The sequence below is a fragment of the Xenia sp. Carnegie-2017 genome, unplaced genomic scaffold (assembly GCF_021976095.1).
Source record: "Xenia sp. Carnegie-2017 unplaced genomic scaffold, XeniaSp_v1 HiC_scaffold_24, whole genome shotgun sequence".
In the NCBI taxonomy this organism is placed as follows: Eukaryota; Metazoa; Cnidaria; class Anthozoa; order Malacalcyonacea; family Xeniidae; genus Xenia; species Xenia sp. Carnegie-2017.
Window position 1 is genome coordinate 4,866,940 of NW_025813487.1, and position 18,573 is coordinate 4,885,512.

The window sequence follows — 18,573 nt, forward strand, 5'->3', positions numbered from 1 at the left end:
CACTAGACTGGTCTATGTAATGGACTCGCGTTTCAGCATCAGATTTGATTCATTCAGACATTTTTGATAACATAACGACTCATGCTTGAAGACAAAACGTCTCATCAAAAAACATCAACGAGTTCCCGATTTCATATTCCTGGCTTAGGCAGACAGATTTTCCAGACAGAAGTTTAGCAAAATTAAATCTAACACATATAACCAGGAGAAAATGGCAATGCGAATGTCTATGATGAGAAATGTTTAATCGATTCACTAAAGTTGACGCAGTTGTCAGTCTTCATTATGATGGGATGATCTTTCAAAATATCCAAAGTCCGTATAATCAATGGATACGTACATGTATAAATGTCATAGACTATGGGACACACGTCTCTGATCTATAAATATATAACAGGCCAAAATTCTTTTACTGCACAATTGTATTTATATCAAAAGTTGCCAAATTATATGCTACGTATGTACAGTTATAACGCAGGCGCACTTTCCATCGTACTTGCGTGGCGCGCAACGTAAAATGCAGACTGTTATTTAACCATCAAGATAAAATGGCCAAATCTCGATATCGCTCTAGATTTTGTAGATGTATTAAAATGGAATTCCCTTCCTGTTCGCAATAATATTGCACGAAGAAGAATTTTAAACACGCATTGGTATGGAGTTCACCTCATCCAGTGAAAGATTTCTTTGATTTGGCTAAAAATAAATATTTATCACTGAATCCAACAATGAGATCTTTATTAACCCTCCCCTCAGTTGCAGTGGTGTGCACATAGTTGAGACGGAGTAATGATGTATTTTTCTAAAGCCCGAAACGTTGTTCAGTTAAAACTAAAACTCCGGTTGTGATTATATGCGAGAGTTGTGAGAGTTAAGTGAAACTCCTATTCAATAAATGTGTAAAAACTCCGACAAAAAGATAAAGAAAAAATCGGTAAATATTGTCGAAGATAAAAAGTAAAAACTTAGGTACTGCTACAATAACAAATGGCCGGTGTTGCACAATTCGCACTTCCAATATTTCGTTTCCTCCGTCATCAGATAAGACAATGAGAACCAAATTGTCATTATTAACCCAGACATTAGATAACGTAATTATCTAACATCTGAGAGCGTTTTTTCTCTGGCGGGAAAGTGAGGAGCAGTGTGTTAAAAGTTGAATTTTCGGACTTGAAAATTTTGTCGGAGCTGACGCTTGTTTTTATGGAGCCATAATTATTTTGAACGGAAGTGTGAGGGTATTTAGATTACATTTTGGTGGCTACTTCGGGAGGGTTGCCGTTCAATTTCAAAATTTTTCTAGGTTGAAAACACATACGTAGGCAATGAGTAGCATATTCGAGGCAAAATTTTTGTATATGTATGTCGTAAATGTAGAGAAAACCATTGAAGTAACTAACATGAAGTACATGTGACATACCTTGTTTGAAAGTGGTTTTTTGAATAACGGCTGTGGACTTGGTGTGTTGTTAAATGAATTTCCTGGACTGTTCATATTTTGGTTCTCCTTGTCTTAAAGCAAAAAAATTATCTCAACACATGAGCTCCATATTTAAGATACGATGTACTAACACATGAATTCAACATAAAACATAACGGCAAACAAAGAGGACAAAAATACCTGGTGAGTAGGTAGCCATTCTTGACTTGGCAAACTTGTTTTTCAAAGCATCGGCGATAATAGATGCTGGATCACTTTTCTTCACTTTAAGCGGGGCTCGACGTATAGGTGTACCCCCAGGTGATCTAAAATACAATGAACAACCTGTAATGTACGCATGCGCACACGACTTAAACTAATTGAAATGTATTTTTCGGTTCTACGTATAGGTGTACCCCAGATGATCTAAAATACAACGAACAACTTATAATGCACGCATGCGCACACAACTTAAACTAATTTAAATGTATTGTTTCGGCTAAATGTAAAAAAGTGAATGATCGTTAAAAAAAGAGAAGCGTTTCTCATCCATTTTTCGAAGTGACTCTGAGCTTAATCGATTAATGCAAAGAGGTCATTGGCCAATGAGTCGAAGATAAAGCCACAATCAATGCAGTATCTTAAAACACCGGTAGTAAATTTGAAAGTTTACCGTTCAACTGCTTTCAATTTCACTTGATTCAAATCTTTTAGTATCGTAGCCATGTTTAGGACACCCTTGTCTTTATTCTTACGGTTGTCAGAAATTTTCTCAACTGTGTTCTAAAATAAAACCAAAGAAATTTTACAATGATGCAGTGCCAGTGTTGCACTTTCAAAAAATATTTTTCATATATTTTTCATACAGACGTCAAGTATATATATATGTATATATATACACTTTGTATATGTTATATATATATATATATACACATGCAGTCAAAAAACTTCTTTTCAAGGAAAACTGCGTGGTACCACTTAACGTTTGTATACAAATAAAACCTGCTTCTTAAACTGGTTATATACATGCTCAACCAACAGTGACGTAGGTGGTGGTCATGGTCGACCAACGTTGACGTAGGTGGTGGTCATGGTCGACCAACAGTAACGTAGGTGGTGGTCATGCCCGACCAACAGTTAAGTTGGCGGTGATCATGGTCAAACAACAATGAAGAAGGTGGTGGTCATGGTCAACCAACAGTGAAGAAGGTGGTGGTCATGGTCAAACAACAATGAAGAAGGTGGTGGTCATGCCCGACCAACAGTTAAGTTGGCGGTGATCATGGTCAAACAACAATGAAGAAGGTGGTGGTCATGGTTGACCAACAGTGAAGAAGGTGGTGGTCATGGTCAACCAACAGTGAAGAAGGTGGTGGTCATGGTCAACCAACAGTGAAGAAGGTGGTGGTCATGGTCAACCAACATTTAAGTTGGCGGTGGTCATGGTCAACCAACAGTGAAGAAGGTGGTGGTCATGGTCAACCAACAGGTTAAGTTGGCGGTGGTCATGGTCAACCAACAGTGAAGAAGGTGGTGGTAATGGTCAGCCAACAGTGACGTAGGTGGTGGTCATGGTCAACCAACAGTGAAGAAGGTGGTGGTAATGGTCAGCCAACAGTGACGAGGTGGTGGTCATGGTCAACCAACAGTGAAGAAGGTGGTGGTAATGGTCAGCCAACAGTGATGTAGGTGGTGGTCATGGACGACCAAGAGTGACATAGGTGGTGGTCATGGTCAACTTACAGTGAAGGTGGTGGTGGTCATGGTCAACCAACATTTAAGTTGGTGGTGGTCATGGTCAACCAACAGTGAAGAAGGTGGTGGTCAGCATTAACAGTGCTGTGCCTAATGGTCATTGTAGACTGAGAGGGGTGCCGTAAATAGTTATTGTAAACCAACTTTGACACACCTAGAGATCATAATCTTCAAGCATTTGACCAAAAATTATATTCAACAATTTGGATATTTCATTCTACTGTAAAATATGTTTTTGTATGTCTAACACTTCTAAAAACAATAAATTAAAACTTTAAAAGACAATCATGCTCTGTACCTTTTGAGGAGTGGCTACTATGCTGGTGGAAGTTGGTGCAGGTGGAGGAGGTGGGGGTAGCGGAGGTGGTGGTGCCATGTTACCTATGAAATATAAAAAATGAAACATTAATAAAAGCTTATAGTGAAATGTAACTTTTGTTACAGCTAGCATGATGTTGAATGGTCATGTTGGAATAACGACCATCTTCAATAAAATAGTCAAGCAATGGTAGGTCAAACAACCCTTAATATTTTGACTGACATTAAAAGGACTAGGTCGAGTATAATCATGAAATGAAACAGTTGAAAAGGTCAAGGGTTTGACGAGCAACTCTAGGGAGGTCACATGGTCAATCATGTGTTTAACATTTGAGATAACATGTGCAACTCTAGGGAGGTCACATGGTCAAGTCATGTGTTCAACATTTGAGATAACATGTGCAACTCAAGGGAGGTCACATGGTCAAGTCATGTGTTTAACATTTGAGATAACATGTGCAACTCTAGGAAGGTCACATGGTCAAGTCATGTGTTTAACATTTGAGATAACATGTGCAACTCTAGGGAGGTCACATGGTCAAGTCATGTGTTTAACATTCAAGATAACATGTGCAACTTTAATGTATCATAAAAAGCAACACATGCAACAAATATTAAAGCAAATTCTGCAACTCAAGATTGCACATGACATTTTTTTAAGTACGACTATCATTTCTAAACATTTGAAACATAACTTTCATACCAGGAACATCATTTGCATCTTGTTTCAAAACAAAGCCAGCAATCTGTGCTCTCAATCGACTCAATTCATCTTCCAATGCTGTGATTTTCTGCACAGTATCATTAGAAATTGCGAAAGATACATGACGAGTATCTTCATGATCATCAACCATACTGTCCCATACGTCACAATCAGGAGTGATTAATGTATTACGACATGGCGTGCTGTGAATAAATCTTTCACTTTTTAAATTCATCCCATGTTGTCCCACACCAGCTTGATGAAGCATCTGTAATCAGAAATTTGGACATTATTGGACGTTTGGTGAAATTATTGAGTTGACATGATAAATTTGGCAAAATTGTTCATAAAATCAGACCTAATGTGCTGTAAACTGAAAGAAGTTTTACAAATTTAAAAATGCGAAAGTTTAAAATTAAAATGGCAAACTGACGCAATAACTCACATAAAAATATGGTCGTTTGCTGGGTTGAAGAGGTAGTCTCGTGGCAATTTTGCGAATGAAACTTTTCCTCGTCATCATGTGCGCCCGAATACTTCTTGAATAGGACCATAGCGGATCAAAGGCGAAGAAAATGGCAGCTGGTAGTTTATTGCTAACGTATCGTAACACGCTCTTTTTTTCACCATTTTTTCGAAGAAACAACGGTTTCCATCTCTGATAAATGGAGGATAACAATTCCATGAATGAAAGAATTTTAACATGTTATTAAGCAAAATAAAATATAAGTACCATAAATATAGTTTCCCCTTCGTCTGTTTGCCATAGCCGTCGAAGTATCTCGGATAAATGGTTTAAAATATGCAATATTTCCTCGCGAATATTCAAGTCACCTTCGGGTTCCATTGTGTTTGAATTTTCGTGGCTTTTGAAATTTGATGTGTGTACCGTTTGAAATCGTGCGTGGCGAGGGTGTTTTAATATTTCAACCAATCACAAATGCTATTTCTTTTCAACGACCAATCAAATCAAAGCGAGGTATATTCAATTTTCGTATGTCCGTTTGTTCATCACAGAGCAAAGAAAGCATTCATCATCTTTAAAAAATTTCGCTTTTTGAACAACTATTGTTGCCGAAATTACTTTATTAATTGAAATGGAAGCAAGAGCTCTCGTCGACCATTTGAAACAGTTGTCTGATGATCCTCAAAACAGATCAACGATTGTCAAGGTAAGGTGAATGAAAATGCAATGTTTATCTTTTCATTTAGACCGTATTACACTGTCTGTTATATTGTAGGACAGAGGCTGTCTTGCCGGTCTAGTGCTATTCCTTGATAACAGTGATACGTATGTGATTACAACAGCTTTACAGGTACTTGGATGTTAAACTGAGGGATGATGGTAGATGCATTTTCTCATGATAAATAATAAACTTGGTGTACAAACATGTCTTCACATACAAGCTCCACACAAGCAATTGTAATAATTCAGTCAAAAGATTTCTAGAAGTTCTTATTTATCTTGACTCACTACCAATTTCATGAAACTTTTACTAAAATAACTTCTATTTTGCCAGTTGAGCTAAAAAATTAACTTCATCAATTTTTAAAACATATCAAGGCTTTGAAGAATCTCTCTGAACACAAGCCTAACAGAAATGCTATGAAAAAAGAACTGGGAATGTTAGAAAGCTTGAGAGCCATCATGCACAGGTACAAAAGTATGAGGTTTTCAGTTTAAGCAAGCAATAAATTTTAAACTTTACCCATTGAATTTACCTGAATGTCTTCAGGAATGATGTTAAAGCCAAACAATTAGCCACAGAAATCTATGGCACCTTGAACCATTCACACCAACAGCAAGCACGACCCACAACCAACATTTCAAGGTAATTTAATGCAACAAATATTTGTTTGTAACCATAATGTGACCAGAACTGAAACCAATTTCTTTAAAGCATATCACAATTGACAGACAACTCTTCTTTCAACAATGTTTAGTCGTCCACCATCAGTCTTAGGGAACACGTCTCGAAGAACAAAAACATATACCATACAGATTAAAGGCCTCACAAGTCAGGTTGGTGCATTTGTTTATGTACAACAATTCACTCCATTACATGTTTGTAGATGTAGCTCGTCCAGGTTAGTAGAGTCCTGAGAAGGACTGTTGGTGTTCACTGATGTATAGACAACTGCAGTCATCTTCAGGGTAAAAAAAAAACACTCTTTGACTCTGAAGATGACTACCACTAAGGCTGTTGAAACGTCAGTCAACAACAACAAAAACAGTCCTTCTCAGGACTATACCAACCTGGACAATCTACATTTACAAACATGTAACGATACTCCCTGGTTCAAACCATTCACTTTACTTCACTCCATCTTGAAAATCGATCTTGAATATTAGAACAATGAAAAACGCTCAATTTTTAAATTGTTTAAACCTTGCCTCAGGCACTTATGTCTTTGTAAATTGTAATCATAAAGTGTGCTCAAGTTTCTATCCGAATTAAAATAAGGTCCAAAAGTAATCAGAGGTTTTTTCCAAACCCCCATTCAATTAAAACGTGAACCTCGATCGCAATTATATCGAAGAAAACGGAACGTAATATCGACTTATTTAATGTTATTTCGATATTAACTAGATAACGAAACGTATTTGCGAAGAACAATTGCTCACTGTCCGTGGCCTCGTGAGTTTTACCTTTGACATGACCAAATCACGTTGTATAGTTCGAGCAAGACCAGAGACAACAGCGGAGACAATTTGTCAGACCATAAATAAAACAAAATTACTCACAGCACAACAAATTGTGAAAAATGAACAAGGCGAAGAGGTAGGAGACTTGTAATATGTTTTGTCCATACTTAGTTCTTGCTTCTTTGAGAAGATAAACTATATTTTGTTGCCTAATTGAAGAATCAATCTGGATACAGTTAAACTTAGACGTATCGTTTTTACAAGTTATTTGACGAGAAACTGTGTTGAAAAACTGTATAGGTTGAAGTGCTTTCGAGGCACCATCCCCGATATACGTCGAGCTAATAAATTTCACCGACAATTTCTCAAAATTAGTTAAGGCTATCGAAGATGTTATGCTAAAGCCACCTTGTTTGATTTCAGATGAATTTGTGTTTCAAGTCGGTTAGTCACAACAAAAGCCAAAACAAAAGCTACGCTCTTGAGCAGTCAAAATCTTCCCGATTATCTTCCAGAAGACGACGAAGCTCCAGCAACCAAAACGGTATGGCGCGTAAATCGCCAAATCATAAATTTTTTAAACTAGATAAAAAATGCTCAGCAGGACCCTCGTTTTGCAGGCATTGGCTCGAGTAAAAAAATCGCAGGACAAAGAGAACCAAGGCTGGTTCGGTTCCGTCGGCAGTTTTATAAGCAAAACGCTTTATTGGTGAAATTCTTATGCTATGGAATTCCATAGCTACAAATCTATCAAGGAACATTGTAAATTTGTACTGCAAAGGTTAACACAAACCTAGTGTAAAGAGAAAGGTTTTATTGTTTATGTGGTGCCAATGCAACCGTTGATTCAACATTTTGTACAAAGGCAAATGTTCTAGGAAGCGTTTTGACAAAATGACAAAAAGCCATACTTCGTTGTAATTTCAAAAGTTTAGTTAAGCGTTTTCTTCGATGGCATGTATACAGATACACCGTTTATTTGAAACGGGCTTCAGAGGGCGAATCCCAAGCAATCTGTTGTATAGATTAGCCATTTTTTTGAACTATCTTTAGAAAGAGCATCACAGTATTTGAAATTCATTAAATCGCCTGAAAAATTCTCTCAGCTCGTGTACACGTATGTCAACTAAGTTTACGTATTTTTGTAGAAGAAACGTCCGGTTCAGGCTCTTGTGTAGGTTCAGATCTCTTTCTTTTTTCATATTCATCCGGTACAGCTGAAAATTTTTAGAAAGACAATTATCAATCGGACATAAGTTCAAACGTTGATGAAGACAGACATTTTACCTTCGCCAGTAATATCAGTGAATTTCTCAAGAAACTTTGCTCTGTTTGATCCCCTTAGATTCTCAGCAAAACCTAGAAGAAAATTAAGGCACAATTTTGTAGATGATTCGTGAAACGATTAAATTCTTAAGGTCAAATTGGTAGTATCCAAGTGTCTAAACAATATTGTTGGCAATAAAGTGCCAGGCGGGAAACGGATTCTCAATATAAATATTAGAGCACAACATATAATTTTAAACAAAGTCATAAACAATTTGGCTTTATGAATTTTATTAAAATAAAGACGTTTCGTCGTTACTCAAGACATCTTCAGACTAATAAGGAAGTTAAGAAGAATTATAGATCTATATATAGTTATTTACATAGCTTGAGGTATCAGATTACTGTGAATGTGTGATGTGATGTATTGTTAGGGTGAGGTGTTGAGACTAGAAAAGCTTAAGAGGGAAGGAGCTGCCTAGGGTGTTAAGTGAAGGTTTTAGTTTGGAGATGAGGAGACTTTCGTGGATCATGAGGTCGAATGTGTCGGAGCAGGATGAGATGATTCTAAAATCATCTCATCCTGCTCCGACAGGAGTGTCTAAACAATCTTAACACAAGCTCAAGGCCCTACCAAACATTTAACCATGTACAAACAACTGGCGTTTCACACATCATAAACGCTGTCATCACCTAATCAAGAGTTTGCACATTGCAAAAGCAATGAAATCTAAGCCTTTTCCAGGACATTTTTAAAAATTTAAGGACAAGGAAAACCTTGAATTGCACACAACGCACAACTAAAGCGGGAAATCATTAAAAACAACATAATTAAAACAACAGATCTTTTTCTCACGAGTCAATGGCAAATAATGTGTTCTCATCTCGACCTTGAGGTCTACTCTTGGTGTTATACGTACAAACAGAAATACTCACGTAGCTGTAATGATGTCTTACCCAAAAATAATTCATAAAACTTCTTTTCTTTGAGCAACATTGTCATCATAAAGAACAGAAATCTTTCAAAATCATTATTCTATATCGTCAAAATGAAAGAGAATAATTTAGTTGATTTGCGGGTTGATGTGGTTATGTTGGTGGTGACGTGTGTTGTCACCACCAACCTTGGGCAGGTTTGGTAAAGATCTTGTTAACGTGTTGCAAGATCTAAAAGTAAAATGAAAAGACTCCATCCCCCCGTAGAAACACACCAACAAACTTACCTGTTTAAATTGCTTTATAGCATCCGATAATTCGCTAAACTTTTCCGTTCCAAGAAGCTTTAATGCCTGTTGTAGAAGTTGATGTTTAGTACGAGACTAGGGGTAGATAATGATAGCAAGGTATAAACATAAGGACAAAGGATGAGCAATGAAATAAGCGTAAGGATACCGTTGGATAAACAGGAAGGAATAGAATAAACTCTTGGAAAGGAAAATATAAAAGCCTCCCGTTCACACGGGTTTGGTTGCTTGTTTAGACGGTCCGATAATTTTGTTGATGTATATATTCGTTTAGATATTTAAAGTCGTGTGAGCAACCGTTTGTGCTATCCAGTACATTTATCGATATATTTTTTGTATCTTTGTACTTGTTTCCAAGTCTTGTTTCAAAGTCTTTTTCAAATCTACGTAATTTCACTTGTCGGCTTCCTTTGATCTTGCTGGATGAAAATAGAGCAAATTCTATTTCTATGTGATCTATTTGATTGAAGAATCCGACTGTCGAAAGCTCACTTTATACGTGTTCAAACGATCTATTTTTTTCGGATCCGACAAAATGGGATCGTGTGAACGGGCCTTAACAAGTATGTATGACAAAAAAATGATTTTAACATCCCACCATGAAACGTTTTAACAATGAAGTGATTCGATACCTTTTTAAGATACGCTGTTTTCTCGGCAGCTTTCGATGATTTGCTAGAAGCAGTCGATGATCGATTCTAATCGTGGAGAAAAGCGGTTAATAAAACTTAAAATGGATGTAGGGGGTACAACAATTACACATTACATGAAATGCCACTCTCAAATATCACATTCTAATCGTGGAGAAAAGCGGTTGATAAAACTTAAAATGGATGTAGGAGGTACAACAATTACACATTATATGAAATGCCACTCTCAAACATCACATTCTAATCGTGGAGAAAAGCGGTTAATAAAACTTAAAATGGATGTAGGAGGTACAACAATTACACATTATATGAAATGCCACTCTCAAACATCACATTCTAGTCGTGGAGAAAAGCGGTTAATAAAACTTAAAATGGATGTAGGAGGTACAACAATTACACATTACATGAAATGCCACTCTCAAACATCACATTCTAATCGTGGAGAAAAGCGGTTGATAAAACTTAAAATGGATGTAGGGGTAAACAATTACACATTACATGAAATGCCACTCAAACATCACATTCTAATCGTGGAGAAAAGCGGTTGATAAAACTTAAAATGGATGTAGGGGGTACAACAATTACACATTACATGAAATGCCACTCTCAAATATCACATTCTAATCGTGGAGAAAAGCGGTTGATAAAACTTAAAATGGATGTAGGAGGTACAACAATTACACATTATATGAAATGCCCCTCTCAAATATCACTCAAATAGCGAAGCAAGCACATTAAAAAAATTGCACGACTTGGCGTTAAAAATGGCATGCATTCAGATCGGCTATCTCAGCAGACACTATAGGAATAAGATAAACTGCTGCCATTTGCTGTTCCAAAAAGTATCTAAAAATCAACCTTTCCCTCGGTAAACACACGCGTCAAAAATACGAGATCAATTCGGACAATCAAACGGTCGGACATAGTATTGTATATGTAGAATAGTGGCAATAAAATAGAAAGAAGATGCTCTTGGGGCGTTTGTAAATCATATTTTAGAAATCTACAACGACTAATTATAAAGGCAGAAGGTGTTAGAGTAAATAAAAACATCTCTAACGCTGTCACAGATATTGCAAGAGCCATAACAAAGTATTTATGGGTTTGATTTGCATTTGTCAAAACAAGCAAAAATAAATGATTGAAAACTTGATAAGCGCATCTAAAAGCGCTAATTTCAAATTAATTGAAAATGCATCTAAGCATCCGTAGTCAACTCCACCAACTCTCCATGTTCATGGTTATGGCAACGACTAATTGGATGTAGTAGCACCAATTAATGGAATAATTAGCTCGCTCAGTCAAAAAATTTTCAGATCAATCATCTGCGCATGCGCAGTTTTCTTGAGCAAGTGCAGTCCACTTGACTAGCTGCCCAAGTTCGTGGTCATGACCATTGAGTTCTATAAGACCTGGAGGGGAAACGTCAGCAAAATTACTATAAATTATCAGCGCGCAGCCGCGTGGTCAAAAACATGGCGGATTTTGGTGGTCAAAGTCAGCGGAGAGACGCGGGCTCATGAAATAAAATTTTTGTCGCCCACCCTGATTTGACCACCACAATTGCGAGTTTAGAAAATATCAAAACTATTTATTTTCCTAACATAAACACTTTATTAAAATTTTATTTATTAAACTGCCAACTTCTGTGGTTTGCGGATGCTGAAATAGCGACAGAAAAGGGAACATTTCTTGACTCCGGTAAGTAGCACAGTATTAGTTTTACTATTTTGTTTTTAACACGATACTTGAAGAGTGTTTCTACTACTAAGTTTTAATTTAAAGTTATTTTGGTCCAGTCTTGTTTGTTCTTCACTTAATCGCTCGCCAGACATGTCGAAGCTGTCAATTTTTATCGAGTTTTGCATCCATCTTGTATCATGTTCAAGGCATCAAGCTAAACTCTCCTGATTTGAATTGAGTTTACCTCCCAAAATGGGCATAATTTGTTCATGTTTTTGAAAAGATGAAGGGAAAGTTTACAACAGAGTTGTGTTGAAATTGAATGCAGTGCCATGCAAAATTAATGAGAACTATGGTATATGTTGTATAATAAAATAACTATTAAACTGTTTGCCTGCTCAATTTGACTGAATGTATAGTGTAGACAATTATAATGGGTTGGAAAGTTGGATTTATGCAAACAGTTTTAAAGTACTACTTAGCGTTTCTGTAAATGAAGTATTTATTGTTATAGTAAACTGGTTACTACTTCAAAACCAAGATAAAAGTAGTGTGTTGAGCAATGTGCTAAGATTTGTTGCATATTATGATTATATCAATATGCATGAAAAATTAAACATATTATTGTCTCATCTCATCAAATCCATACTTGTTATGATTCCAGGTGATCCACAAATTCACATCGGATGCATTGGTTACAATGAAGTTGGATGTAGAAGAAGCAAAAATAGATGGCAAAGAAATTCTTTGTGTCTTATGAAGAATTAGTAGAAATTTATAAAAAGAATTCTTTAAACAAATTGTAAACAAATTTAAATTTGCTCATGGTCAAGCAACCTAGTCAAAGAAGCAAAGTCTGTCTTCAACATGTGACCTTTCCAATTATTTAGTTTCTTTGTACAAAATACTATTTTCAAGAAACTTGATTTGTAAGTCTTTCATTAATATTTTTTTACCAAAAGATAAAAGGAACTAATTCAAAGGCTTGATGTAAAATACAAAGATTTAACAAGTTGTTTATCATTTAATTCCCAAATGTTAGTTTGTACATATAAATAATTAGTATTGGTAGCTGTAAGTTGTTTAAGCAAAACAGAAGAGTAGTAGTGCTCGAAGGGGTTAGCATTTTTGAAAAATTATATCTTGTTCATGACATATATTACACAATTCCAAAAAACTGTAAGTAATGCACAATAATATCTATAGAACTTGATAAATTTCTTCACCTACACTGTCAGATAACTATTTTGCCTTCATGCAGCAATAGACAGTGTTTTTGTCAGAGAAACCAATGCACTTTAGTTTCCAAGTTTGTAATTTCAATGGAAAATTAATGTAGTTCTGTTCAGTAATAGATCCAAGATTCTGCCAAGCTGTTTACAAAATACAAATTACCAAGCAACAGTGTCATGGTGTTTTGAATTTTTTTCTTTTTTGTAGCTCTTCTAGTTCAACATACTTTCTTTATGAGTTTTCAGTAGATTTATCAGGTAATGACAATACACTTATGATACTTAACCATGGTAAATTTTTAGTTGACTTATGTCGTAGGACTGAAGCAAACATTTTCTCGCTTCCTTAGGAGCATTTTTACACAGATTTATCCATTTGAAGCAAGAAAATAGGTGCACCAAACTGTTGACAAACAGTCAAACACACAAAAGCATGAAATAATGTATAAGTTTGACGAGATTGACAGGTCTAGTAAAGAATGCCGTTTGATTTTCACTTTTAAAAGGCTAAAATGTCATAAAATAACTTAAATGTTACATCCAAAATATGCGTTTCTCTACCGTCGATCTTCTTTATTTTGATGTGTCTGTACTGTGTTTTTCACGCAATGCTGAAGCATTATTTTCACATGATATGCTGTCGGTATCGTAATTGTTTTTTTTTCTCACTTGTTTTCGTCCATACAAACAGTATTAGAAATCAGGAGGGAGTGAATATTGAAAAAAATTTTTAAAGTGGAAGTTTTGACCACCAAAATCCGCCATTACCGCCATGTTTTTGACCACGAGGCCCAGGCCCCTTTGCCCCTCCAGGTCTTATAGAGCTCAATGGTCATGACAACGGACCAACTACATCTATTAGTACCAGTAAACTCTACAACAACTGGAAGGCTAACTCATTATAAACAAACCTAGTCATGTTTGAAGCCACATAGAAGCTGATTTGCCGCTTCGCGTGTATCTCGCGTGGACTGTTTTATTTGCGTGACGGATTGTTTTGCAAAAACTGCTTGCCTAAATGCTTTATTTTTTTCAAAACTGTTAGCAAAATTTGGTTATTAATGTGTTAAGATGCATTGTGGACGTTCCAAGACATGTTTTGTATACGTAACGCTGTATTATATAAAACATAAAAGGGAGAACTTGTTTCGAAATATGAATTTCTCATTTGTCGTCGAAAGACCAAAAATTTAAGATAAACTGATAACAGGTAGTCTGTATCTTTGAATGCTGTGCAAAATACACACAATCCACTTAATGTAACATGTTTCATAACAATTTTATTGCTTTCAAAGTTAGACTTGCTTTGTAAGAATTTCACATGCTCTTTTTGTAATGTGTGAAACTGATGATTTGAAATTTTGAATTGTGGATGATTGTTGGTTCTTGTCGTTTACTTCTCTCACTTCTTAAGAACTGGTGGAAGATTTGACATGCATCCATATTTATGTATTGAGCATTTTATCAGCAAGTTCATGTTTATAAATAAATAGCCAAGTGTACACTATGACAAGTATTGCTAATATAACCTGCTCTACATAAAGGCCAAAAATCAACCCTCATCCTCAGTGGTTTGAACCAGGGTTTTAAAATGATTATAAAGCAAGCAAAGCTATATCATGTATCATAGTATATTTTATAGTATATCATATTGAATATAAAATTAGTTTTTTCTTGTAATACATATGATGATAAATGTATATGTAATATATTAAATTTTAGGATGTGTGTTTAAAATGTTTGGTCATATTTGTGAAAATATATGATGATTCTATAATATTAGGCTAATAATCTTTTTAATACTTGAATTACATTACAATTTTTACTTAAGTGTTTCAAAAGTTATGAATATGGAGTGTCAATTGTGTTTTTGTCTTTTTTTTTTTAATTGGGTATTATCCCTTTCGACTCCTTAATGGTGCAATTAATAATAACACAATAATATGGCATAACAGTTTTTTTTAAAACGAACTCAAAATATTTTTTTGCTAACTTTATGAAATATTCTGCAAAGTGTTTTTCTTTTTGTTTACGCTCTGAACTTTCAAAAAGGACTGGGGCGAGCTAATTTTGCTCGGACACACAAAAATTACCAAAAAACAGCGTTTTTTTGCCCTGACAGCTTCATTTTCAAAGATTCAAGCAATATTACAAGGATAGACAAGTATGTTTTACATCCTTTTAATGAAAAAAATCGAGGGGTGTCAGTTTTGTATTCAAGTTATAAGGCATGCTTTCACGTGTCAAAACAAAGTTTGCTTTTCATCCTTCTAAAAAGAAGCTTAAACATGTACAAATGTCGTTCAAAATTGTTTTATATTAAAGTCCAAACATTGTTTAAGATTTTTAAACATTAAGCTGGCTTGAAGACCACTGTTTTTTGCAAAAAATCCGGCAATTTCGAAGTGATGTATTTCGCTTCCGTACCTTCAATGGCGGCGCTCATGCAGGCTTCAAAGATGGCGTCCAAGTTAGCCTTCCAGTTGTTGTAGACTTCATTGATTAGTACCGATTTTGAAGTAAATAGCATGCTTAGTAACAATTTAATAAAGAAATCATCTGCGCATGCGCTTGAGCGTGCGCAGTCAATTTGACTAATTGTTCATAGTCATGGAAACGACCAACTGTAACTACCTGCACTACCTTTGGGCTAAATTGCTTACTTAGTCGCAAATTATTAAAGAAATCATCTGGGCGTGCGCAGTAGTGACTTTAATAATACCACAACTATTGTGAGCCTTTGAATTTATGTAGATATATATAAAGCTAATATGTTATATAGTAGATGTCAACTAGCAGTGGAAGCTGGGTGCGATATAGTATGCAGTGGCTTAGGGGCCCAGACTTCGGTCGCGACCGCACTCTCCCTGCGTACCCCGAGCAAAGCCTATCGCAGGTGATCTCGGGGTCCGATGGGCGGAAGCTTGCTACGTATTGGCATCCCCAAGTAGGATAGCGCGGAGGGGCCGAAATCTCTTATCGAAACGTTAACATGCGGCGTTCTAGTGCCTTAGGCTTAAGAAGGTATCGGGAAGCATGGACCGAAAACGGGGTTTTTTGCTTTTGAATTTTATCTTTTTGTGTACAAGAGTTTCTTATAAAAGAAACTAGAGCATTCTAGCATACTGCAAAGTTTCAAACAATTTCTGCCTTTTTTACTTGTAATCTTTACAACGTAACTTTCTCATAACTCTCTCGTGATGAACGAGAGCCTCCTTATACAATATAACTCTCTCCTCATGAACGAAAGCACCCATAGACTTCATGAAAAAAAGGGAATGTCTACTTTTTCATAATAGTTTTTACAAAGATAACATTTAATAAGCCAAGCAATTCGTATCGCTTAAATAGAAGCTCGCTTTCAACCCTTATGTTACAAATTTTCATTCATTTTGGATAGTAAATTTCTTTTTTCTTACAATATTTTCATGATTCAATCTACAAAGTAATTTCTCTTCTCGAGTAATTCTGCAATTAAACAGTACACTTTTCGGATTCAAAAGAATTTTTTGATCGCATAGAGACAGCCGTCTAAATTTATCACGTACATGCATGTAGTATGCATTTCATTCCAAGATCTGATTTTAGCTGCTTCTAAAAGTCAGGCCTTAAAGGCCGTAACAATCCTTACAAAAAAGTCATTAGCGCGACAACATGCCAGTATTCAAGCTTTCCTTTGATCGTTATGTTTTTTAACGCAAAATAGTTCATGCTTACTGTTGTGCCTTATGCCTTTATAAATAATCGTTCTAAACAGCTGGAATCAAATTCACAAACAGCCCAAAACTCAAAAGCATCTCCTAACCATTTTACTGCCACCATTTTACATAAACAATACTATGACCGACCATTTGAATGTCCGAACTTTGCAGTTTCATCTCGTACTTTTGACACGTGTGTCTACCGTCGGAAAGGTGGTTTGGTGTATCCATTTAGCCTCATACATATAAAGTCACGTGACAACATTAGAATAAGCTAACCTTAGGTTCATTAGCTTCCTACGTGCCGTGAAAGTACCGTGAAAAACGTGCCCCAAGAACCACTCAAGTACTGAGAAAAACTTGCGACAACAACCACTCAAGTACTAAGAAAAACTTACGCCAGCAACCAATCAAGTACTGAGAAAAACTTGCGCCAACAACCAATCAAGTACTGAGAAAAACTTGCGCCAGCAACCAATCAAGTACTGCGAAAAACTTTCGACAACAACCACTCAAATACTGAGAAAAACTTGCGCCAGCAACCAATCAAGTACTGCGAAAAACTTACGCCAGCAACGAATCAAGCACTGAGAAAAACTTGCGCCAGCAACCAATCAAGTACTGAGAAAAACTTGCGCCAACAACCAATCAAGTACTGAGAAAAACTTGCGACAACAACCACTCAAAACTGAGAAAAACTTGCGACAACAACCACTCAAGTACTGAGAAAAACTTGCGCCAACAACCAATCAAGTACTGAGAAAAACTTGCGACAACAACCACTCAAAAACTAAGAAAAACTTGCGACAACAACCACTCAAGTACTGAGAAAAACTTGCGCCAACAACCACTCAAGTACTGAGAAAAACTTGCGCCAGCAACCAATCAAGTACTGAGAAAAACTTGCGCCAGCAACCAATCAAATACTGAGAAAAACTTGCGCCAGCAACCAATCAAGTACTGAGAAAAACTTGCGCCAGCAACCAATCAAGTACTGAGAAAAACTTTCGACAACATCCACTCAACTACTGAGAAAAACTTGCGCCAGCAACCAATCAAGTACTGAGAAAAACTTGCGTCAGCAACCAATCAAGTACTGAGAAAAACTTGCGCCAGCAACCAATCAAGTACTGAGAAAAACTTTCGACAACAACCACTCAAGTACTGAGAAAAACTTGCGCTAGCTACCAATCAAGTACTGCGAAAAACTTACGCCAGCAACGAATCAAGCACTGAGAAAAACTTGCGCCAGCAACCAATCAAGTACTGAGAAAAACTTGCGCTAGCTACCAATCAAGTACTGCGAAAAACTTACGCCAGCAACGAATCAAGCACTGAGAAAAACTTGCGCCAGCAACCAATCAAGTACTGAGAAAAACTTGCGCCAACAACCAATCAAGTACTGAGAAGAACTTACGCCAGCAACCAATCAAGTACTGAGAAAAACCTGCGCCAACAACCAATTAAGTACTGAGAAAAACTTGCGACAACAACCACTCAAGTACTGAGAAAAACTTGCGACAACAACCACTCAAGTACTAAGAAAAACTTACGCCAGCAACCAATCAAGTACTGAGAAAAACTTGCGCCAACAACCAATCAAGTACTGAGAAAAACTTGCGCCAGCAACCAATCAAGTACTGAGAAAACTTTCGACAACAACCACTCAAATACTGAGAAAAACTTGCGCCAGCAACCAATCACGTACGGAGAAAAACTTGCGCCAACAACCAATCAAGTACTGAGAAAAACTTGCGACAACAACCACTCAAAAACTAAGAAAAACTTGCGACAACAACCACTCAAGTACTGAGAAAAACTTGCGCCAACAACCACTCAAGTACTGAGAAAACTTGCGCCAGCAACCAATCTGGTACTGAGAAAAACTTGCGCCAGCAACCAATCAAATACTGAGAAAACTTGCGCCAGCAACCAATCAAGTACTGAGAAAAAC

The 18,573-nt window shown here is 36.4% G+C and overlaps 2 protein-coding genes and 1 long non-coding RNA gene across 3 annotated transcripts; 1 reads left to right on the top strand and 2 right to left on the bottom strand.

Moving 5' to 3' along the window:
* Window positions 1–404: 404 nt before the first annotated feature.
* Window positions 405–5,199, bottom strand: LOC124450391 (mitochondrial fission regulator 2-like). Its single transcript, XM_047001048.1, has 8 exons — window positions 4,930–5,199; window positions 4,642–4,854; window positions 4,197–4,464; window positions 3,474–3,556; window positions 2,094–2,203; window positions 1,622–1,746; window positions 1,421–1,512; window positions 405–696 (listed from the first exon to the last, which is right to left on the bottom strand). The coding sequence occupies exons 1-8, from the start codon at window positions 5,041–5,043 to the stop codon at window positions 640–642; spliced, it is 1,062 nt and encodes a 353-aa protein (XP_046857004.1). The 5' UTR covers window positions 5,044–5,199; the 3' UTR covers window positions 405–639.
* On the top strand, window positions 5,183–7,948 carry LOC124450393 (armadillo repeat-containing protein 1-like). The gene is made up of 8 exons (XM_047001050.1): window positions 5,183–5,368; window positions 5,438–5,512; window positions 5,761–5,852; window positions 5,933–6,028; window positions 6,141–6,219; window positions 6,788–6,979; window positions 7,267–7,387; window positions 7,464–7,948. Exons 1-8 carry the CDS (start codon window positions 5,294–5,296, stop codon window positions 7,580–7,582), a joined length of 849 nt encoding a protein of 282 aa, XP_046857006.1. The 5' UTR covers window positions 5,183–5,293; the 3' UTR covers window positions 7,583–7,948.
* Window positions 7,905–16,918, bottom strand: LOC124450397. Its single transcript, XR_006949958.1, has 6 exons — window positions 16,899–16,918; window positions 9,986–10,051; window positions 9,333–9,398; window positions 9,067–9,145; window positions 8,131–8,202; window positions 7,905–8,060 (listed from the first exon to the last, which is right to left on the bottom strand). It is a non-coding gene; the product is annotated as an uncharacterized LOC124450397 (long non-coding RNA).
* Window positions 16,919–18,573: the final 1,655 nt, after the last annotated feature.